Here is a 23,082-nt window from a genome sequence, read left to right as displayed (position 1 = left end):
GGAATTGAAGATATGAGGATCTTAAATTCAAAGTGTCAGAGACAAGGACTAGATTTAGAAATTAGAAAGGAGATGTTATAGTTTAGAAGTATGATGAAAAGCAAGGTTTATACTGTAAAACTAAAAATAACTTTGGTAGTTTTTTCCGTGATGTTGCCCCAACTCCTATGAATCCCTTAATAATAAGCAAACTTCCCTGGGAATGGCATGGGGGGGGGGGGGAGTTGAGTGTCTGTGGAGTGGTAATTTTTTAACCAAAACAACACATGCTTAAAAGATGCTGATGTTTTGACTGGAGAATCTGATTTCATCCTACATGGAGGATAGGGATATAGAGCAGGAAACCGATTGTGCAGAATAGCCAGCAGGGTTGGTATATTGGATGGAATGTTAATGTGTGTCTAATAGTACCTGTCTTGCAATTGATCCTAATCTGTGTTCTAGTTTTTCAGTTACAGATTAACTGCACATACTGTTTTGCAATTTGTAGATGTGATTTACCTTGTTTTTTCCATTCTGTTGCAGACATACAAGTCTATAAAGTTAAAGTTAAACTAAATTTAAGGTGGAATTTGCTGTTAGTGTTTATTAGTCAGCAGTAGGGTAGACTTTTATAATAGAGCTCCCCGCCTTTGAACCAAAAACCTATGGCCCAATCTGGTCAATGCCATTGAAAAATTGTGATTTGAAGGATCAATCCAGTTTAAAATGGCAGATCAGGAAACAGAACATGGTAGCTTGGGGATGGTGCCAAGGGTACAAACATTTTGGCTGAACTTTGTGATCATCATGAAACTGCCGCTCTTCCAAAGGGTGAGGTGGAGTTCCTGACCTCACACTGTGCCTCCCAAATGCACTGAAAGGATACAACATGGCAGGTGTGGTGGGCATCATTGTGGTGGCATGAGTGGCAGAAAATTCTCTAAAGGTGCACATCTGTTGCATGTACTTGCAAGGTCCTGCCATCAAGCAACATCACCTGTGCAGGATATTGGGCTTCCTGACACAATTGTGTCCCAGGCACAAGAAACTTCCAACACTGAACGTAGAACAGATAACCAAGCAAATGAACCCAGCCATAGAGTCAATATGTCAAATGTCATGTGTACTGCACACATATGCAGCATTTAAAAAATATTTGCTAACAAATGGGAATCTCAGAACCTGAATCTAATCCAAAGGGCTATTACTAAATCCACCATATTGAACCCCAAACAAATGGAAGGCAGATACCTCAAAGACTTGCGATTCAAGTTAAACACATGCATCTAGCCAGCACTGCTGCCACAAGCAGTCCACCAGTCACAACTACCCCAAGTTACAAAACGTCAGGATTTGGAGGGAGCGGGGTAGCCCAGTTGGTTCTGTGGTAGCTTAGCTGAACCTGTCCTACTGCTGCCTTCAGTGCTGGAGGCATGAGAAAGCATACAGCTGAAGCTGGCTGGCTTGGTGACAGCTGCTTTAGACTTTGTGCAAACAGGAACAACATGTATTTCATTATCTGAAGCCACACATTGCAGTGATTTGGGTTTCAGTCTGGCCTTAACAGAAAACAGAAGCACCCGCTGAACTAGCTGTACTTAAAAGATATTTAAGAAATCTCTTACCTGTGTAGTTTCTCGAAGGGCTTCTTTCTATCTGTGTATCCAGGAAGAATCTGGGAACGTGATGCTAAGAGTATCTAATGGTCAACCAACACTGTTGCTTTTTGCTTTTAAGTCCCTCAGGTTCTCAAGAGTTGCACTGAATTCATTGAAAAGCATGGCATTGTGGATGGAATATACCGTCTATCTGGGATTGCATCGAATATCCAGAAACTACGGTATGAATTTTGTGTGTGTTGTGATTTCAAGTCTCAAACATGCTAACGTCACTTTTGGGGTTTGCTGCTGAATGCCATTGAGAATTTATTTCTGGTTTGCTCCTAAAACACTTAATTTTTGACGTATCGTGTATTTTTCCATGAATCCAAAAGTATCATTGGCTGGGACAGAAACCAGTTGTGTTGCTCTGAGGCCACAATCTATTATTTCAGAATACAGAATGACTGTGGGATAACAAGTAATTTGCAGTTTATTTATGGCTCTTGTGGATGCAGGCTTCAGAAGCAGCATTTGCCTCTTCTCTGATCCCAGTTGTCTGACTCACCATATTAGCTCCTGTGTGTCTAAACCTAGCTAATTTGAAACAGCAATTTCCAGACACGTTATGCAGCATGGAGCAAGCACTGCCATCTGTGGCCCTCTGTAGATGGCTTTTGTTTTGTTTTTTTATGGCTCTCTCATCAAGACAGGCCATTGCAGAAGAATTTTCCTCATGTGATTCTTGGCTCTGTGGCTTGCACAGAATCTGCATACAGTGATTTGGATCTGCAGGACCGTGGGTGTTCACAATTTTTCTTTCTAGGTCTTCAGACTGAAAGGAAATGCTGTTTTCATTCTGACAGATGGGGAGCTCTACCTAGCCAGAAATCTGTTGCATATAATAATTGGAATTGCTTGAATTTTGGCTGCATGAACGTTGAGTATATATCATGAAATCAATTTCATGGAGTGTTCCAGATTACAGGCAGTTTGATTGTTGAGCACGCTTGGTGGTTTTATAGCCAACTAAAATGACTCCCAAGAAGCTATTAAAACTAGCAAAAATGTGAACCTGTAGGACCACAGATTTTTGTGGCTTGAGGTTTGAGGCATTTGTTTCCTCCTGTAAACAAAGTCCTTTTCATCTTTTGAGTATATATTATCCTCTTTTCTCTCTCTTTATTTCCCTTTGTCTCCAGGCATGAGTTTGACTCTGAGCAAATCCCTGACTTGACAAAAGATGTATACATTCAGGATATACATTGTGTGGGCTCGCTCTGTAAGCTCTATTTCCGAGAACTCCCAAATCCTCTGCTCACCTATCAGCTCTATGAGAAATTTTCAGTAAGTGCAAGACGGGACTCCTATTTTTACTGCCTGGGCAGCATTAGTGTGAGTCACACTTCAAAAATATCTCCCCTTTTCATTGCGTTTAACAGTAGCTAAATTAAACTCCCATCTAAAGAACTGGCACGCTTCCTGTATATAATTGTTACATGAGTATTCATTCACAGTTCTTCCGGTGCAACTCATGACCTTATCTTTTGCGCTTGATGTGCCCCCGGAAACAGGATCTGGGGGAAAAGCCTCAAGGATATCTAGAATTTCCAACGAAATAGGTAAATTTCTTCCAACCTCAAAGGGAAGCATGCTCAGTTGTCAGAGCAGTGCAGTGCACCAGATGAACTTTGATTGAGGAGACCAGGGTTCAAATCCCCTACCAAATGATATAGCTCAGTGGGTGACCTTGGGCTAATCAGTCTCTGTTGCAGTACTGTTGTGAGGGTTAAAATAGGGAACAACTGCACATACGCTTCCCTAACCAGTAGCAGTCAGGGTGGAATTCTAAAGCAATAAATAATATTGTTGCATTCTAATGTAGGATCAATACCTGCCTTGCAACGCCATGCTTGCTACAATGGATACTGAAAGTGTCCGTTCATTCTCAGCCTCATTGAACTGTGACTTCCATGCTAATTGCCATACCAGCAGGACAGCATTCTGAAGCCACCCAGATAGGAGGCACCCTGCGGCAAATGTGTGGCATTGAGGTTTGTTGCTTTTGTTTCTTTCTAGGATGCTGTGTCTGCTGCTACAGATGAAGAACGATTAGTCAAAATCCATGATGTCATCCAGCAGTTACCCCCACCTCACTACAGGTTCGCATCATCAGCTCTTTCTCAATGCACATTCTTTTTTTTATGTTCTCATATCCTGCTGGGTGCCTTTGATTGTGCAAGACTATGCCCCCTTTTCCACGCAGTTTTGGCAACACACCTCTGCCTCTCCCGGGACACAGAGACAGACCAAGACTATTCACGCTAATCTAAATTCACATTGTATTATGTGTGGGGGCCTGAGCTGATGTCTTCCTTTCTAAAGTGCTTTGCACATTCAATGTGCAATTATATAATCATTCTTAAAAGGAAGGTTGACATTTTCTGTTCGCTTTCCAATTTATACCCCCTAAGATGGCTGGCATATTGAAGCAGCATTATTCTTGCATCTATCAAATTAAATGGTTGGGTGCATGCTGAAGGATTTGTATCTGCATAAAGTTGACTTCGACTTTAATTAGATCTGTAACAAGACAAACAACATATATTCTGCATAATTGTAGCTGACATTATGAAAAGCATGATGGCGGGGGGGGGGGGGAAGAATGGGGGCCGTAATAGCAGAACTGTCTCATTTTGTTAAGGAAAGCCGAGGTCATTAGATCTGCAAGGTATTTTAATGGAGGCAGGAAGGAGGCCCTGTAGAAACAAGAAAATCCAGGGTGTGAAATGGAAAGAAATTGCAAGAAATGTAGGTATGCCAATCTTGCCTTTTAGGCAAAATTCTGCAAATTTGATTGCCAGTTAAGGTGAACTATATAAAATGCTAATGTAAGCATAAATATGCCTGACTATAGCTGGGACAGCAGATGTGCTCAGCTGCCAGCAGGGAACGAGGACAGCTCACTCAGTAGAGCTTCAGTGCAACCCACATTAAGGGCAGTAGGGAATGCTGGCAAAAATGAGTCAGGAAAGTGGTTGGGAAGCCTGCAAAACCTTTCAAGGCTTTCTCTGACGAGGCTTACAGCACTTGGCTGCTTTTAGCATCTGTGGGCATGCAGGATCTGTGGTGGTGGCGGCGGAGATACAGTAACTTGGAGAAGGCACCAGGCCATTTCTGTGTTCCGTACGAGAAGCTGGTTCCTCCTTTGTTATACAATGTACACGTCTTAATGCGAACAGGAGAAGATTCAAGTTTTCCCTAGGATGTCTGTGGTTTTCTTGGCATGCTGAAACCCCCTTAGAATGAACTGAGGATAGTTGTTGCTGTGGCTCATTACAGGCGCTGGCCTCCTTGCTCTGCTCCTAATAACCTCATAGACCAAGATAGCACAGAATTACCCTCCACCACCACTACACATAGCATTGTATTTTATAGGAAACCTATAATCAGTAACATGCCTAAGTTCCCCCCTTGCAGGGCCAGGTTTTGGCCTCCGTTAACTTAATTAACTTGACAGGCCAGGTTTGAGCCTTCAGTATATGTGCTGTATATGTGGTGTACTCGTTTTATTCTGAAGTCGGATCATCAAGACACCTGTGGCTGTGTGTGGTTGTATCCCTGGACCCTCTACCACATTATTCTTCAACAGACTATAGACCTTCAAATTCCCAGTTAAACATTTCTGTTAATTATGATCCAAGCACAGAAGAAGAACTAGGTTGTCAGTATTCCTTTCTCAACACTTTAGCTGGATGAATATTGCAAACGCTCCCTCTAGTGGCCACCAGAGAATGGTGACGCTTCAGTAAAATTTCCCTGAAGCCTGGTCGATAGGATAAATTAACAACCTTTCTGCCACAATGCAGTGAGGTGCGAAGCAGATGAGCATGGCTTTGGGGAAATGGTCTCACCAGCCATACTGGGACCTCTGGCAGGCCTAATAAGGCTTGTGGGTCAATGCACTTTTCAGAATATTGGGCCTTGTTCAGGACACATTTTTATAGCACTTCAGTTTGCTGCTAAACAAATCCATATCAATGCCATTCTTTTTTTCTGTTTTGCAAAGTGTAGGACAATATACAGTGGTACCTCAGGTTAAGTACTTAATTCGTTCCGGAGGTCCGTTCTTAACCTGAAACTGTTCTTAACCACTTTAGCTAATGGGGCTTCCTGCTGCCGCCGCTCTGCCAAAACACAATTTCTGTTCTCATCCTGAAGCAAAGTTCTTAACCCGAGGTACTATTTCTGGGTTAGCGCAGTCTGTAACCTGAAGCGTATGTAACCCGAGGTACCACTGTACTAACTTGTGTGATATTCTTGCTTTCACCACTAACAGTTCTCCTTCATTTTCCAGGACTCTCGAGTTCCTAATGAGGCATTTGGCTCACCTCGCTGATTACTGTGCCATCACCAACATGCACACAAAGAACTTAGCGATTGTCTGGGCACCAAATCTGCTGAGGTACCTTTTTTTATTTGATTGAAGATGAGGTATCTTAGCCAGGATAGTCTTATGTCTTGTTTACACTCAGCATCCAGGACCTGCCAAGCTGAACGATGGTGGTGGAGGGGGCTTTGGTCCTCTTGATTTTGATGGAACCTTGCATGTTCAACATTGGACCTCTATGTACACATGAAGCAAAGCAGTGGGTGAAGAAGAATCTGGAGTCCTCATACACAGAGATGTGCCTGGGACTCTGGGGAGCACGGCTAAGCTGGACAGGGAGACATGTGCCCTCAGCCCAGTTAGATGCATTGTGCAGGAAATGTCAGGTGATTGGAGAGAAGAGAAGATTGCTGGCGCAACCCAGGAAACTGAGGGGGCAAAGAGGGAATGACTTCCCACACTACTCCTTGTTCCCCTGAGGAGGAGGAACAAGAGTTTGGCAGCAAAGCTGCCTCCTAGCCAGTGAACATGTCACCTGGCCCTCCAGCCAGTTGGGCAGCTAATCAGATTCACTTGCGTCCTGTAAGGCAGGGCTGAAAAGGATTATTTTTTTAAGCTCATTGAATGCTCTAACCTGTGAGCAACATCAATAAAAGGTACTTGCCTGTGTTTACCTTGCAAGACTTGGATTTCCCTCTTGGTTTGCACTGTCTTGAGGGATGGCTTGCCAGCCTCCATTACAATACGTATTGCTGAGAGCTGGTTCAGCATGTAGGCTCAGGCATGCAGCTTACACTTCTTAAAATATATATGGAAGCAAGCCCTCCTCGGGTGAACTATGCAGCCCTCCTTTGCAAGGGGCAGATTTTGCAAGCGGGGAACACTGTATTCACGTAGGAATAGATTCATAGACTCATAGAGTTGGAAGGGACCCTGAGGATCATTTAGTCCAACCCCCTGCAATGCAGGAATATGCAGTTGTCCCATATAGGGATCAAATCTGCAACCTTGGCATTATCAGCACCACGCTCTAACAAACTAAGCTTTTAATACATACATCATCACCATCTTACATAGCATCAACATGCAGTAGGAGAGGGTGTGCAAGCCATAGGCCCTAGGCTATGCAGCAATGTGTGCACAGTGCGGCTGCTTTTTAGACTTTTACAGTTTGGCTTTCCATCATTGGAAATACCCTCTTTTTCCAGTCTTTTATTGCAAGAATAAGTTTGCTTCCCCGTTAGTAGCTGGAGAATTCATGAGTCCATCAGCATCTTTCCATTCCCACCTAGACAAACAACTTTCTCCACCTGCAGTGCTTAAAGTTTCTTGCAGAGCAGTTTGGGCACTATATGAACATTGCTAATTAGAGCAAAGGAGTTCAGAAAGAACCAGGACAGCAGTTTCAAAGAAAGTAGCCTTCTTTGTGAATGGGAGTCACCAAACAATGTTTGTCCTTGCGCAAGAAGGAGAGAAGCCTGTTGTGTTGTACATCAAGTTATTCTGCTGATCCAGAGTTCCCCCTGCTTGGTTGTTGCTAACATGTCATCTCTCATGTTTTTCCTTAGATCAAAGCAGATAGAATCTGCTTGCTTCAGTGGAACGGCTGCTTTTATGGAGGTGCGAATTCAGTCAGTGGTTGTGGAATTCATTCTCAATCATGTGGATGTCCTTTTTAGCTCCAAACTAAGCTCTGTGATTCGAGAAAGTGCAGGTATGTTTCCCCAGGGAAGAGACAGCAGGTTAAAATTCAAAGAGTTCCAAAACTTGCAAAATATGTATAGAGCGGCATCAAAGTGTGTCATTTTCATACTTCACTGCCTAAATGAAGAAATGCAGGCTTTTTGTTGTCTCTTATTATCCCTCCCTACACTGCGGGCTAATGATGCTTAACAAATTTATAAAATGGAAGCATAGGAAGGTGACCCCTGTTAACTGTCATGATCCATGCTGATCATAGCGCTTTAAATTCTAAAAGCTTTCATGACAAATTTTTGCTTCACATGACGTATACTCTTCTGATTTTACATGCTCTCTAGGGTATTGTGTCTAGTTTTGGTTCCCTTGGAAAAGGCTGGAATACAGGCAGAGAATAATAACTTTAAGATAACCAGTAATTAATAGCAGGTAGCATTATTACACAGGAGTTGAAAGGGTGGCAACTAAGGAGGTCCAGAAGAAAGCAGGCCAGGGCAAGGCAAGGAGTAGGGAAAACTGCACAACATGGCAATGCTTCTAGCAACTGGCTCCAACCACAGCCTGATGCAGCCTGGCCTCCCAACTGCAGGTGTCTGAATTTGTTCTACACTTGAGAAGTCTTGCTGCTTACAAGCCCTTTACTTAAGAGTCATGCAGCAACATTGGGCTTTCAGGTTTGAGTCAGCCATGGGTTCTTCTGTCTGCAACCCAACCCAAGGATTATTTGAGAGCATCCCCTGGAGGTGGCGTCAGTGCTTGCTTCAGGGAGCTCTGACTACTCACCTGAGTTGTCAATCATTGGAAGGTCTGGGTTGCCATCAAAGGATTCGTTGGCTGAGGTTGTGCCTGGGCCCAGCATGACTCCTGCACACAGACTTTCCTAACTCATCTCTAGCAGGTCCTGCTTTCAGTTATACAACCTCCAAGAAATCTCTCTTCTGGAAAACAAAGTAGTCAGCATGCTCGTTAGTCTTGAAAATGGACTGTGGAAATTCATATAATTGTCCTGATTATTGTACTGGCTTAGGTTTAATTTGTAGATAAAACTTGCACACACACGTTTGCTGTGTGATGTGACAAGGAGCATTCAACGCCCATTAGGCAGTTTGCATTTGGGTGGCATGTAGGCTGACCGAATGTGTTTGAAGCAAATGGAGAACTTCAAACATCCAGTTTGCTATGGCTTTAAAAGAAAGTTGTCAGTCCAGTCTTATTCCTACCAAAGCGTCATCTAAAGGGCAGGGAAAATAACATTATAAAATCAACTGATCAACTCAAAATCAACTCAAACCAAACTTATTTTCATTCTACAAGCAAGTTTCCTAATGCAACTGTGGTCCTGCATTCATCTTGTTTTCGTGCTTTCAAAGTACCAAACAGTAATATGATTCTGTTTTGGTGTGGATGTAGGGAACAAAGTGCTGCACTGTACAAACCTCTCTCCTGAACTACTGCACAGGTTTGTCGTTGCTTCTTCCCCTGGTGTCTTATCTTCATCTGCCCTTGTTTTGCATTTTTCTGGCAGGTCACAGTTCCTTATCAAGGCCGAAATCCCTGCTGGTGTCTTCGCCCTCCACAAAACTGCTCACCTTGGAGGAAGCACAAGCAAGAACTCAGGCCCAGATAAATTCCCCAATCGTGGCAGACAGCAAGTACATTGAAGTGGGTGAAGGACCTGCTGCTCTGCAGGGAAAATTCCACACAATCATAGACTTCCCATCTGAAAGGTAGAGGCAGTTTTCTTTAGAAGACATGTGTCCATTGTTATTGCTTTTAAGCTACAGGACTGACTTGCATAGGGGAATTGTTGCAGCTGACTGTATGGCTGTTGTGCATTGCCTTTCTAATGATCACTTTCAAATTATCAATAGCAGAGTTTGCTGGGGGCGGGGGGAGTTGCCTTATACATGGTCAATCTCCAGGGTCTTTGTTGGCTGTTTTGTTGAAAGATTCTTAAGTATGTCAGTTTTAGACAGTTTGTTATTGCTGTTTGTTTGTTTGCTTGTTTGCTTGCTTGCTTATACCACTCAGTGAGTATATTTTATATTCTATAACTTTTTTTATTCAATTAGTGGTTGGTGGTCCATTGAGAAATTAGATGTTGATTTTTCCTAAATATTGGCAAGCTTTCCAGAGCTCTTCCTGGATTGGAGGTTGCAGAACATTCTTTTGACAGGACGACACCTCCCTCTGAACTTGATTGGCAGGGTCTTCAGAGCCTTTTCCCTCCCAGGGGGTGGAGTCATCCCACCTCCAGAGCTACCCTGCCTATGGCTGTGTTTGGTTGGACAGTTTCTTCTCTGGTGAAATTCTTGTTGTTGAGCCTTTTTCAGGTCCTTCCCGCCCTGGTTTCCAATTTCCTTTTTTTCTGAGCTAATTTGAGAATCCATCACTGCTTACTTTTACCATCAACACAAGCCCTTCCCATTACCCACAAACCACCCTCCCTATTGGTTTACTTCTTTGCCAATCAGTGAAGATGGGAACTGCAGTGGTGGGTGCATGAAAAGAGAAGAGGGGAAGGATTTTCTCCCTTCCCATCTCCCTAATGTCCTACATAACAGTTTGTTAGCACAAAACTCATGAGAGAGAGAGAGAGAGAGAGAGAGTTATTGAGAGTCCCTTGGGCTTCAGGGGCAAACATTGTTAATCAGCTTGTGCACCACCACTTCTCCCATTGGTTGCCTGGTACACTTACCAGGGAGGCTGTTAAAGAGCGGCAGGTGGGGGGCTCTTTTCATAAGCACGGGGGGCTTTAGAAGCTTACCTCTCTTTAAAGTCCTTAAATTAATCTCTTGCATGAATTTTGCCAGCACTTGAAGCTCTAATCTTGATGGGTCACACATCTACTGGGGTTTGGTTTGCTCCTCTGTTGTAAGTAAGAGGGCACCAAACATGGAATGGGCAGCTACCAAAAATAAAATAAAAAATACTGACACTTTCTCCCTCCCTTTCTAGCAATATCTTTGGTAGTGTGTGACATCCCTGGGGTGTGATTCTAATCGTTGCCTTTGTGTCCTGCTTGTGGGCTTCTCACATTGGGTGTCTGGGTGGCCATTGTGAAAACAGACTGCTGGACTAGATAGGCATTTGCTCTGATCCAGCAGAGCAGCTCTTACTTTTAGTATTTTTATATCATAATTCTGAAAATGGCCATGTTTGTTCATAACATCAAGATGAGGGGGTGGAATCCCAACAGTGAAACAGGATAGGGTCTTCTCAGTAGTGGCGCCTTTGCTGTGGTTGTCCAAAGACCTGAGCCTAAGAGCAGGAAGGGGTAAGGGAAGCAGATCCTTCTGTCATCCTGCCCTTCACCTGACATTTGCATTGGGTGCTGTCAGCATTGAGTTGTTCAGGTTGGATCACAGACACAGTTTTAAAGTCTGGTATTCTTTACTATCTATCTATATCTATATCTATCATCTATCTATCTATCATCTATCCATCCATCCATCCATCCATCCATCCATCCATCCATCTATCTATCATCTATATCTATCTGTCTGTCTGTCTGTCTATCTTTATATGCCTCTATCTGTCTATTGACTTTTTATGTTTGCCTTTATTTTGTAAGGGATGTGCAGCAAAATTACTACCGTAAATGATTTTCTTCTTCTTTTTGCAGCTAGGTATGCTTTGCCACAATTAGAGATTTCTCACAATCTGTTAAGTGCAAATTCCTTCTTGCTGTCTCACTTCAGAAAGAGACCACCCAGTAAGATGAAGAAATCTCCTGTTGGCAGCTGGCGCTCCTTTTTCAACCTGGGGAAGTCGTCTTCTCTCTCCAAACGGAAGCTGCAGCGCAACCCAAGTGAGCCCTCCGAAATGAAGGCAATAGCCCTTGCAGGTATGCGGACCTCTTAGCCAGGGCAGTAAGATTCTAAGCCAGAAACAATTGCAGCGTTGACTTTGACTTCATGTGGAATGCAGGGAAGTCAATCAAAGAGCAGCTACACTTGTAGTTTTAATCTTGAACAGTTTGAAAGCTGTTCAGTACTGTGATTCAGATCACCTCGATGTTCTAAGGCAGGGGTCAGCAACCTTTTTCAGCCATGGGCCGGTCCACCGTCCCTCAGACCATGTGGTGGGCCAGACTGTATTTTTTTTTGGGGGGGGATGAACGAATTCCTATGCCCCACAAATAACCCAGAGATGCATTTTAAATAAAAGCACACATTTTACTCATGTAAAAAAACACCAGGCAAGCCCCACAAATAACCCAGAGATGTATTTTAAGTAAAAGGACACATTCTACTCATATAAAATTCCTGGACCATCTGTGGGCCGGATTGAGAAGGCGATTGGGCCGCATCCAGCCCACAGGCCTTAGGTTGCCTACACCTGTTCTAAGGACTTTTAAAATAAAAAGTGTCCCCTCTTATGAAAGAAAAACAAATATCTGTCTCTGAGAATATGTTCCCATTTATTAAATGCATAAAAATGTTTTTTGTTATCCAGGAGGGCGAGGAGACAGTGGGACCCTGCGCTCAGCTAAGAGTGAAGAGTCCCTCTCGTCTTTACATGCTATAGATGGTAAGATGGAAAAAGGTCTTTGGTCAGATTCAACTTTGTGATGGGAGAGGGAAGTTGCTTGTATACATTCCTTAATGAGCCAAATCAGTCTGACTGATTTTAGCAGCAATTCTAAGGAATTGCTGTACCATCAGAAAACCGGCCTAGAAAATTTCACAGCAGTTCTAGCAGTTCTAGAAAGAATAATTGGGATATAGTTTGGGGTGTGGCAAAGGAAGAAATGATTCTGACTCCAAACACATGAGACCAAACTTTTGAGCACAATCTTTATTCTGGTTACAGAGAAGTGGAAGAAAATAGAACATTGCTTGTAGTTTATATACCTGATGACTATATTAATGGGAATCTGCTCTCTTCTTTGCTAGGTGAATCTAAACTGTTTCGACCCCGAAGACCAAGGTCTAGCAGTGATGCATTGTCTGCTTCCTTTAATGGGGAGCTCCTGGGAAACATGAACCGCTGCAATTCCTATGATAATGTGCCGCATGACCACGAGAGTGACGGGGATGAGGGGCATATCCACGTCCCAGCCCTCATCTCTCCAAGGTCAGCAGAAGACGTTGACCTGAGCCCACCTGAGATCGGTGTGGCTAGCCTGGATTTTGATCCCATGTCTTTTCAGTGCAGCCCTCCCAAGGCAGAGTCTGAGTGTCTTGACAGCAGCACCTCCCTGTTGGAGTCAGTGGACTTTAATAAAGATAAGCAAAACACCTTTAAGAAGGAACTAGACTCGGGCAGCCAGTCGCACACCCCTGGCAGTGCCACCAGCTCAGAACCAGTTTCCCCCTACCAGGAGAAGACCATGAGTCCTTTCTTCACTCTGGACTTGAGCCCAACAGAAGAGAAACCGTCCAAACCCATAACTTTCTCTGAAAATGTCGCCCATGCCTTCTCCCCCAAGATGGGGCGAAAGCCATTCAAGTCTCCGCCACTGAGTTTGTTGGAGCCAATCTCCTTCACCATGCCCAGCCACATGCCGGATGTTGTCATCGGAGGGGGAGCAGGGAGTGCAGGTCCTCCAGACTGGGCCAAAGGGATGTCTGGCACCAGTGAAGCCACAAGCAGGTCTCCACCCCACCTGGTGGTGTCCCCCTTGAAGGCCACTGAGGGGAGAGCAAACGAAGGATGCCAGCTGGAGTTCCAGAGTCAAGGAGATGCTAAGAAGCCGGAGCTTCTAGAAGAGGTGGAGCAACCCCTGAACAGCAGCCAGAGTAAGCCTGTACCTTCTGCACAGACACAGCCAGGTACAGTGTGCTTTCCTCCATTCTTTCTTTAAATTCACAAGCAACCAGCTCTCTTGCTTCTCTGCGTGCCTTTAAAAAGAGAGGGGGGAAAACAATCTGGTAATAGAAATCCAGAGTGCGTGTCTTCCAGAGCATGTGGAGGTTGCTCGGGTCCTAATAGGAAGCTTTGAAGGAACCCAAAGCTTCTCTGCGGCCTCCTTGCATCGCAAAAAAAATGCTTGAATATTTTATATATCCCTATATCTTTCCACTCTTTCATAACGTGAAATGATCTCTTGCAGTCCTTGCAAATCAATATGCCACCTGATAAACTCTTTTATTTTTAATTTTTTTAAAATAATAAATAATAAATAAATAAATCTGGCTACACTTGAAGAAGGGACCTTTTTTTGGCCAAAAGTAACCTGAAATTAAATTGTACACAAGATCCCATCAAAAGGTTCTGACCTTTTCTTTCTGCATTATCTGCTGCCTAGCTCTCTAGGAATGCAACAGGAAACTTTAGACAATCTCTTGCGCTTTTCACGCCGAACTGCTGTCCTGTTTGCATGTATGACAGAAGATGCACTTTGTCACGCCAAGGAGTTGCCACTGTGAAATGTTGGAAGAATCTATTTTTTTATAATGGTCTATAGGAATTTCTCGCTCTCCTTACAGGATAAAGTAAATCATTCTCTTCTTTTTGTTTTTCTACTCTTCCTCCCACTAGGAGCAGTTGCCCTCGACTCCCCCCAGGATCCTGTTCCAGTCAATTCTGTCTCTGTTGTCCCTCCTCCTCCTCCTCCGAAAAACGCTGCACGCATTCTAGCCTTAGCCCTGGCAGAGTCTGCCCAACAAGCCTCTGCTCAGTCCCAGAAGAAGCCAGACGTTCATTCTGACTGTACCGGTGCGGCAGAGACTGAAAGCGGAGGAACTGTAGAAATGTTCCATCCGTGTTCTGGCATCACTCCAGAAAAGCTCCACCTCTATACTGCTTTGCCAGAGAACCAGCTCACTTTTCAGGCAGCTGCACTTGGAGAGCACCACAGAAGTGGGTTACCTGTAGACCAGGCACCTCAAATCAGTGGCATGCCTGAGGGCAGCAATCACTTACATGGCACACCTGGAAATTGGGACCATCCCCTCCTCCCTCCTGAAGTGTCTGGAGATGTTCACAGTGGCACTAACATGAGCTGGGACCACACCCACTTCCATCCTTGTATGTTGGGAGACAACCACCACCTTGCTCATTCTGTTACGCCTGAGGACCAGAAACACCCTCCTCCTCCTCCCCCTCCACCTCATCATCATCATCCCTGCGCAAGAGGAGCAGTTCAATCAGAACCACCTACAGCAGAGATACCCATGGAGAACTCTCATCTCCACACTTGCCTCCCTTTGGACAAGACCCAAATTCATGCCAGCAAGCTCCACTTTCCTGTCTGCACAGCAGACAAAGCCCAGTTCCCTCCTGTCACTGCTGGGGAGAAAGCAGCTGCAACCGTCCTGGCATACATGATGATAAAGAACCAGACGGCAGCAACAGAAATGGATCCTGGAGTAGTCAGCCCGAATATTGCTCCTCAGCCGACCACAGTCACCACCACCAGCAGCAACACATGGGGAGAAGCACCGCTCATGACTGCTCAGCACGCTCTGGCTGGCAGCCAGCAAGCTCCAGTGCACAGACCAGGGGACCATCAGCCAGCTGTGGGGCAAGCCCCAGCTGCAGCTACAAAAGCTTCCAGTGGCTTCAGTCAGGTAAATAATCCACAGGTTCCTCTTCCACCCTCTCTGCTCAGCCTGGAAGTCTTAGGAGAATAGATTATGCCCATCGTGATTAATGGGGAAAACCTTAGGCAAAATTGCTAATCCTCAGCCTTCACCACTGTTTACCTGTCTCTGCTGGCTTTTAAATTTGCTTTCTTCTCCTCAAAGACAGAAAATGGTTGGATTTGTTCAGCAGGGTGAGATGGGGTTAATAACTTTTTGCCAGTTGCCAGTGAAGTTCCTAGACATAGCAAAACTTTGACAAAGAGGTTTTGGGGAAAGTCAGCCATAGAGAACGTCAGCTTTCAGTCGGTTGATGCTTGGGGTTGTCATAACAAAGGAAGCAGACATGTAGCAGCCAAGCTCAGCAGCAGGTGGTGTTCTTTGCCTGCTAGCTGTAATTACTTACAGAGGAGTGGAAGGAAATTTTTTCCTTCCATAGACAACAACTGGTGCCTTTGGATTGTGATGTGCTTTGAGATAGAGCTTTTCCAGTCTCTAGCTGGTTTCATTTCCTTTGCCATGGTAGTGGTGCAATCCTGTTGAAAGGCAGCAAAGAATGTGCAAGCTCTACTTAAGATCCAGATGTGAACTCTTGCTGTGCTTGGGGAGCAGAGAATACTGCACCGGCCAGCCAAGGAGTCATTTGCCCATATTGCCAGGCTTGTGAAGGAGACCTTGTACCCACTCCCATGAGCCCAGTAAGGAGCAGGGTCAGTGAAGTTGTTCCATTCCAGCTAAAGAAACCAGTTCAGCTTGTCACCAAAGTCTGCCTCTGTCCTGCTCAAGAGTGTGCAGAGGTCACAACTAATGCTTGCTGTTCTTTCTCACACCAGGTACGAGGAGAGGCACCTTCTGAGAAACTGCCCGAGCCTAGATCAGCTGAGCCAGCCCCCATTTTCGTCACCGAGGGTAGTGCCACGATCCAGTGCACTTCCGCCACCCCTCATGTCACGCTTCACCCAGGCCACTTGGAAAAGCCTCGAGAGAATGCCAGGGCCCCCCCACTGCAGCTGAGGTCTGAATCAGTCCCAGCTCAGCCCTCCTATGGATTTACACCTCCGGTGCCACCCGTGAGGACGATGGAGAGTAAAATTGCAGCAGCCATGCATTCAAACAACGTGGACCCCATGAATGCTGCCAGTTACCACTCCTTTGTGGCTGCATCCACACTGCCGCCACCTGTGGAGGAAGCTCCGCCCCCACCTCCCCCTCCGAAACACACCTCTCTTCAGTCTGCCTATTTCTCCCACTCCAAGCCAGAGAGCTCCCCCGAGCCCCCCGTGTCGGAGAACTACGTGCATCACAAGCCGACATCTACCCACCAGTACAGGGCTGAAAGCATCCCTTCCCACCTCTACCACAGCAAGTCTGAGCAGCACCCTGGCTACCCGTCGCTGTCGGAGGCCCCCACCTCCATGGGCCCCAGGTACAACACCTACGCCACTCAAGGGAAGAGTGCGTCCGTCCATCACGCCAAGCCTCGCAGCCGAGTGGAGTACTTGTCCTCCATGAGCCCCACCATGAGGAGCACGAGTTATGTGGAGGAAACGCCCCCCTACCCCTCCATCCGGAGAGTGCACTCGCTCCACGTCTCTGCTCCCTCTGCCATCCGGTCAGTCCCCATCTCCCGCACCGAGGTGCCTCCTGACGACGAGCCCTTGTATTGCCCAAGGCCCCTCTACCAATATAAGCCATATCAGCCCCACACAGATTACCATGTCACTCAGCTGCAGCCTTACTTTGAGAACGGGCGGGTTCATTACCGGTACAGCCCCTATTCAAGCTCCTCCGGCCCCTCCTGCTACTCGGCGGCCGACAGTGGGTTTTATGACCTGGACCCTTACGGCACGATGAGGCTGAGGCCGCTGCACCCACTCCCGGGCAGAGACTTTGCGTCCTACTCCCGACTGCAGACCAAGAGTTTGTATCGCTGTCCTGGCCTGCCTCCCTACCCCCGGGGAGGCCTCGCTGGACACCTGGCGGGCAAGGAGCACAGTTTCATTAGCAGGGATGTGCCGCCTGCGCCTGACTCCAAGCCCATGTACGTCTCCTGGGACTTGGAGGACATGGAGAAGTACCGGGTGCAGTCCATTCGCCGAGAGAGCCGCGCACGCCAGAAAGTGAAAGGGCCTGTCATGTCCCAGTATGACAACGTCGCCCCTCTGCTGCAGGACGAGCTGAGGACTGTGGACGTTGTTCACCTGCGCAGCAAATCCGATCCTGGGAAAACTGGACTCCTCACGGTTGCTGATGGAAAGGAAGGGAAGTATCCAGGCAAAGTAGTGCCCCCTGAAGGGGAGGAGCGCTATTATGTGCCACATCCGGAACCGGACGTGGACAGAGCACATTACCACGGAACCTATGGGAATGGGCAGTCTGAGAAAGCGTCACTCCCTCAAAAGCAAAGCAGCCTCAGGAGCAGGAAACCGCATGAGGCGGGTTGCAATTCGTCTGAGCACAGGATGCACCTGCCCCATGAAGCCAGCCACAGGCAGCCACTGGAGTCTAAAAACGGGCCCCCTTATGCTGACTACCGACCAAAGGGCCACCAGGAACCACCAGAATCCACCGGGTACCAGCACTCCGGTGGGAAGTACGCCCCAGCCAGCCACGATGCCTTGAGACTGAACCACAAGGAGGTGAAGCTGGCAGAGGACAGGCCTGATATGGAGAGGCATCGGGCCAGGCCGCCTGCCGCTGCTGAGAAACACACCCGGGACTGCTTTAAAGAGGGCGAGCACTACGGACAGTCCGCAGCACCACCCCCTAAGCCGGAACGGAGCCACAGCCTCCGGCTCCAGCACCCCGAGAGCATAGAGCGGGACGCTGCCCTCATCTACCCGTACCAAACCCTTGGCAAGCGCCAAAGCACTATGACGGTGGTGTCCCAGTACGATAACTTGGATGACTACCATACCATGCCTCAGCACCAAAGAGGGGGTTACGCTGCAGGAGGGGGCTTGGTCCCTCCCTTGGCTCATCCGCATAGTAGGACTTACGCCACAGCCTTGGGCCAGGGAGCATTCCTGCCCACAGAGCTCTGCCTGCAGAGGCCCGAGACTGAGATCCATGCAGAGTGAGCTCCGGGGCAGAAGGTATAGAGTGTAAGCAGCCTCTGCTGGACAGTGGACTGGTTTATTTTTTCAGTGATACACACACACAAAGTACCCCATCGAAGCAACTCCCTCTCCATTAGCGCCCCCTCAGCTCCCTCCCCTCCAGCCCCCATGCCGCTTACTGTTTTTATATCGTAAATGTATAGTTTTATCTCACATGGTCTAAAAAGTAGGTTGCAGCAGTCTTGCAGGCTTTTGTTAACCTCGAAGACAAAAATCAGTCTCCAGGCAGAGCAGAAACAGAGATTGAGATTCAGGGGTCATGCTGTAAATGGTTCTCACTTTCCTTAGATTTTGAACAGTGGCATTTCCCATAGCTTTGACACTTTGCTTCAGAGCCCTGTGCATGATGTATGTATTGATAGGATGATGCAGACATTTCTTCTCCAGGTAAACTTCCCTTGTATGTGATCACTAGAGAGATTTATTGAATGGCAAGATTTAGTAAATATTTTAATTTGGTTCTTTTAGGCTTAATTCACCAAACTCTGGGAAAAGACTATTTCGCATTATTTCTTCCCTTCTGCAATCCCAGATTTTATTTTATTTTTTAAGCAATGGTACCTTTCTGCTAAAATGTTCTTCCAGTGCTTCTTAGACCCAACCTAATAAGAAATATGTCCATTGATAGCAGTAAGATGTGACCCTACTGGTAGCTGGGAAAGAAGTGTTGCCCAGGTAAATTCTTTTTTCTTAAAAGGTAAAAAAACACAAAATGAACTACTTCATCAAATATTGAGAAATCCAGGGTGGGGGTCTGGGGAGAGAGAAACTCAGCATTGATACTGTTGTAAATGGTGCTTTGGTTTGATAAGCGAGAGCTGCATTTCTTAGCTTCTTACAGCAAGTGCGTTTCCTATAGCAGACCCTTTCTGCTGGGTGAGTCTAACTGAAATGGTGAAGTGGCAGAAGAGTTGGGCTCTGGCCCACCGCCCAGGAATTTCAACAAGGCAGGCCTGCGAGAGATAAGCTGTTTAACCTCCCTGCTACATATCATTCCATCATCAGTTAACAAAGTAAATCTGTAGTTCTGCCTGGCGGTTCCCTGATCATTGCTGGTTCTCTATGAGTCGTGACAAGGGCCTGGGCATGTAAGTGTGGATTTAGTGACCAAGTCCTCCACCATATGCACCTCCCTCATCATGTCAGTAAGGCAAACCACTCTGTGAATTTAGACTGCTGATTCTCCCCATGCTGCCGTTGATGCATCAGTGCATTGTGATCTCCCATGTTTTGTTTTGTTTTTTAAAAAAGATCCCCGTGGAAGCAAGATGGCGTATTAGTTTGCTTTTCTAGTGAAGTTATATAAATATGCAGTGCTTTTTAAACATGTTGTCCTTGATGGAACAGGAACCAATAGATGCCTCAGGATTCCCACTTCACCTTGTAAGAGTCAGAGCAATGAAGGCTCTTGCCATGCAGCCACCATGGAAACACGTGACATTTCAGTAGGCAAGACGCGGTGGGTTTTGCTTGGTTTTTACGAACTTGAAATGAGATGCAGAATGTCCAGAGCCCAGCCCAAAGTGGAGTGTGTTTTCTTGGTCTTGAACGACAAAACTCTGTAGCAGGGCTGAAGTCTACAAGAAGTATCCAGCTGGGGCATCTCTCTGCCCTAGACACTTTCCACTAGCACCAGAAGAAAGGAATTGGATCAAACCACCTTGGAACTGATGTTTTTGTCCAACAGCATTCCATCTTTAAAATGATAAGAGAAATATTTTACAGGGCACAAAGCACTTCTCAAAGACAGCTTGCCATTTTGTTCTTTGGATTTCCCAACTTTGTCTGGGGTTGTTACAATAAGAATAGCTCGTCTCTCTTGGTTTTGATTATTTTCATGATTTGGTAATTCTTATTTTAGGGGCATTGCTCCTGACTGTGTTAAATATAAATTTAGTGGCCAGAAAACTCACTGTGAACCAGGTTTACCTCAGCCTCCACCCCCTGCCCTGGTAAGGAAGTTCAACATTTTTTGTTTCGCAGTTGAAAGGAGAAATCTCTAAATAGGACCATTCCAGTTTGGCAGTTGTATGGAGCAAGCTTGCTTTGCTTTCTACAAGCGATCAAATTAGCTGTCCTCCTTTGTGCAGACTAGCAGAAGAAGCCTTGCCGTGGCCTGCACAGACTTCCCCCGAGGTCCATTTGATTTTGGCATCCAGCCATGTAAAGTTCTTCAGCCTCTTGCAATGGCTGTGTTGCTCTCTATTGAGGTTCTGTCCAGAGTTCCAGCAGGCACATCCCATTATGTTGAGAATATTTTGAGGTTCAGGTAGCGAGGGCTACAGGACAAGCCTCTGTCTTCATGAAAGCCTTAATTTTCCTTGTATCCTCTCCATATATCAGCCTTACATTATCTGCCCTCCAGGTAAGATCAGGACCAAGCCAACTTCCTGTAAATCATAATACATTGTGGCAGCCCTAAGCAAACACTGAAATTTCCCTCAGCTCACAAATCTCATCCCCCTGTAGAGATAAAGTGCCCACACAGGTCAGATTTTGAATTCTACCACTTTCTGTAATTCCCATAACGGTGCTTAAACAGCATACTTGAGTCCCCTTAGCCAGACCATTTTGTCAGAGCAGTTTCAAAATCATGGCATTGAATTTTATCACCCCTCGCTTAATCCACTTTACTTGGCTCTGTTTGTGTCTAATCACCAACATGACTTGGAGGCTGTTGGTCCAGAAAGTGTTGTGCAGTGGTGTGGCAGTACAGCCATGAGTGTAAAAGGAAGCGATTAAATTCGGAACTGTTTCCTAAGCTTGAAGGAGCAGTGACAATCGCCCTCTTTCCCTGTACATTTTTGCCACTTGAGTAGCTGGTACCTTTAAAAAACAAAACAAAACCCTCTTCCCCTCACCTAAGAAAGCCATAAAATTAACTATGCAGTCCTTCTCATGTGCTGTGGTTAATTTTGGGACTCTCTAACCATTAGAGAAAAGTCTCTTGCCCCATTCCATGTTTCTGTGTCTTTGAACCCAACCACAGCTCTGCTCTCACCACAGAGGGAATAGCAAGCGGGAAGGAAGTGGTCAGGTAACCTCTCATACCAGTGGAAGAGCAGAGGAATGCCTGCAAGGGAAGACAGGCTAAATGAGGAATTCAACTTAAATCAGCCATAAATTCCAGCCCTTTCTCACCTGACCTTTGGCCTCACCTGGCAGGTTCTTGCTCGTTTTTGTCACTCACTGCCTTTACCTAAATTGCCATTTGCTGAACTTTCAGCGGAGCTTGCTTTTTTCCCACCGTTGGATATCCAGATTTGAATTCCCTCGCAGTTAGGGTGCATGCGTCTTAACTCCTGAGTTTCCCTGTCTGTTCAGAGGGGAATCGGGTCCTGCTCATGATAGGCACCTTGAACAGATCTAGCAGGTACTTCTCACCTTCCTCTTCCTTCCTTAACCCTGCTTACTCCCCAGTCTGCACCTGTTTCCTTCTGCTCCTCTGTTAAGTTCTTCCTCTTGCTGTCCTCGCTTCTGCGTCTACTGTACCCCCCACCCCCAGTGTCCCACCTCACACAGCTCCACTCTTGGCCCAGACATCTCCTTGTCCTGTCCAGCCAGGTAGTTGTGCAGAGGCAGCAGCTGCCAGCCACACTCCCCTCAAAATCAGGTTAACATTTTATGCAGAGGACAGTGAAAACATTGTGCCTATGTCTTTGCAGACAAAACCAGGGCAGGGGCTTATTCCTCAGAGGGGGGGGGGTCTCATCAAGAATTGCACATCCGTGGCAGAAATTGCCACACAAAGCCAAAACCCACTTTGAACTCTGATCCCTTTCGGAAGAGCGAGTTTTGGGCCCTTGCATACTCTCCCCCCACCCCAGCCCCAGTTCACCTCCTTAGGTACGTTGATGACAAAGTGTTGACTGACTGCAGTGTGACATTATATGTCGGGGAACAGAGTGGTAGGTTCTGGGTTTCTGTTTTCCTTTCTAAAGGTGGCTTCGGCATGACATTTTCTCCAGACCCTTGTGCTACGGAAACTGAGGCGATGGGCATGGAAGAGTTTAACATGTGCTCAGTAACTTCAGTGTCTTCAGTAAGTTTTCTAGTGCGTAGTTCCAGTGCAAAACGAACAAGAAATGGTTGTTGTGCCGTTTATTTTCCTGCTGTGGAAAACTTGAGTCATTTTTGAGCCACATGAGAGAACCATCCCAGGGAAGTCTTGGGTGATCTCCAAGTGTTCTCTTCTCTTTAATTTATATAGTGTCTTATTTTTTATTCTCTCTTCTTCTTTTTACACTTTTGTGTGTGAAAACTGGTGTAAAATGTATATGCCGATGAACTCATGCTCTTTCATGTAAATATTTTGTGGCACTCCCACCCATTCCTTGTAAATACTTAGATTCTCATTTTCTCCACACTGTTAAGGGGCGGGTGTGCTCGGTTTATTTTTATTTTTTAATTTTTAATTTGTACTGTAATGCTATGATCAAGAGTTGAGGTGTCTTGTGCTATTAAAACAAACAAACCTAACAGTCCCACAAAAGTCAGATGTACAACTCAACAATTAATGAAGCCAGGTTAAAACCTACTTGGTAGTGTCTGTGTGTTTGTCACTCCATTGGTGGGGATGGGGGTCAGTTGTGGAGACCTGCAGTTCGAGTGGCACTCAGAAGTCCATGGCAGATAATGCAGGTATGCTGCAAAGCCAGTGCTGGTAGATGGTTGAGTAGCCTCTGTCATGTACCTGTAGCCTCAGTGACCTTAGAAAAGAGCCTTCAGTGTTTAGGGAAGCTGCTCCTTCCAGAGCAGGTTGCACT

The 23,082-nt window shown here is 46.0% G+C and overlaps 1 protein-coding gene across 8 annotated transcripts in view; it reads left to right on the top strand.

Moving 5' to 3' along the window:
• The window catches only part of ARHGAP32 (Rho GTPase activating protein 32), a 201,818-nt gene extending 178,965 nt beyond the window's left edge, over positions 1-22,853 (top strand). For all 8 annotated transcript variants that reach the window (XM_079954470.1, XM_079954476.1, XM_079954471.1 and 5 more), the window contains 11 exons: positions 1,720-1,822; positions 2,783-2,927; positions 3,660-3,742; positions 5,938-6,045; positions 7,539-7,684; positions 9,194-9,395; positions 11,370-11,515; positions 12,127-12,201; positions 12,567-13,445; positions 14,155-15,185; positions 16,031-22,853. In XM_079954470.1, coding sequence (XP_079810596.1) covers positions 1,720-1,822; positions 2,783-2,927; positions 3,660-3,742; positions 5,938-6,045; positions 7,539-7,684; positions 9,194-9,395; positions 11,370-11,515; positions 12,127-12,201; positions 12,567-13,445; positions 14,155-15,185; positions 16,031-18,277 — 5,165 coding nt within the window. In that variant the 3' untranslated portion in view covers positions 18,278-22,853. The remainder of the gene's footprint in view (positions 1-1,719; positions 1,823-2,782; positions 2,928-3,659; positions 3,743-5,937; positions 6,046-7,538; positions 7,685-9,193; positions 9,396-11,369; positions 11,516-12,126; positions 12,202-12,566; positions 13,446-14,154; positions 15,186-16,030) is intronic.
• Positions 22,854-23,082: the final 229 nt, after the last annotated feature.

Source organism: Podarcis cretensis, assembly GCF_951804945.1.
Source record: "Podarcis cretensis genome assembly, chromosome: 15".
In the NCBI taxonomy this organism is placed as follows: domain Eukaryota; kingdom Metazoa; phylum Chordata; class Lepidosauria; order Squamata; family Lacertidae; genus Podarcis; species Podarcis cretensis.
Note: the sequence above shows the minus strand (reverse complement) of the source record. Positions and strands in the feature narration are given on the sequence as shown.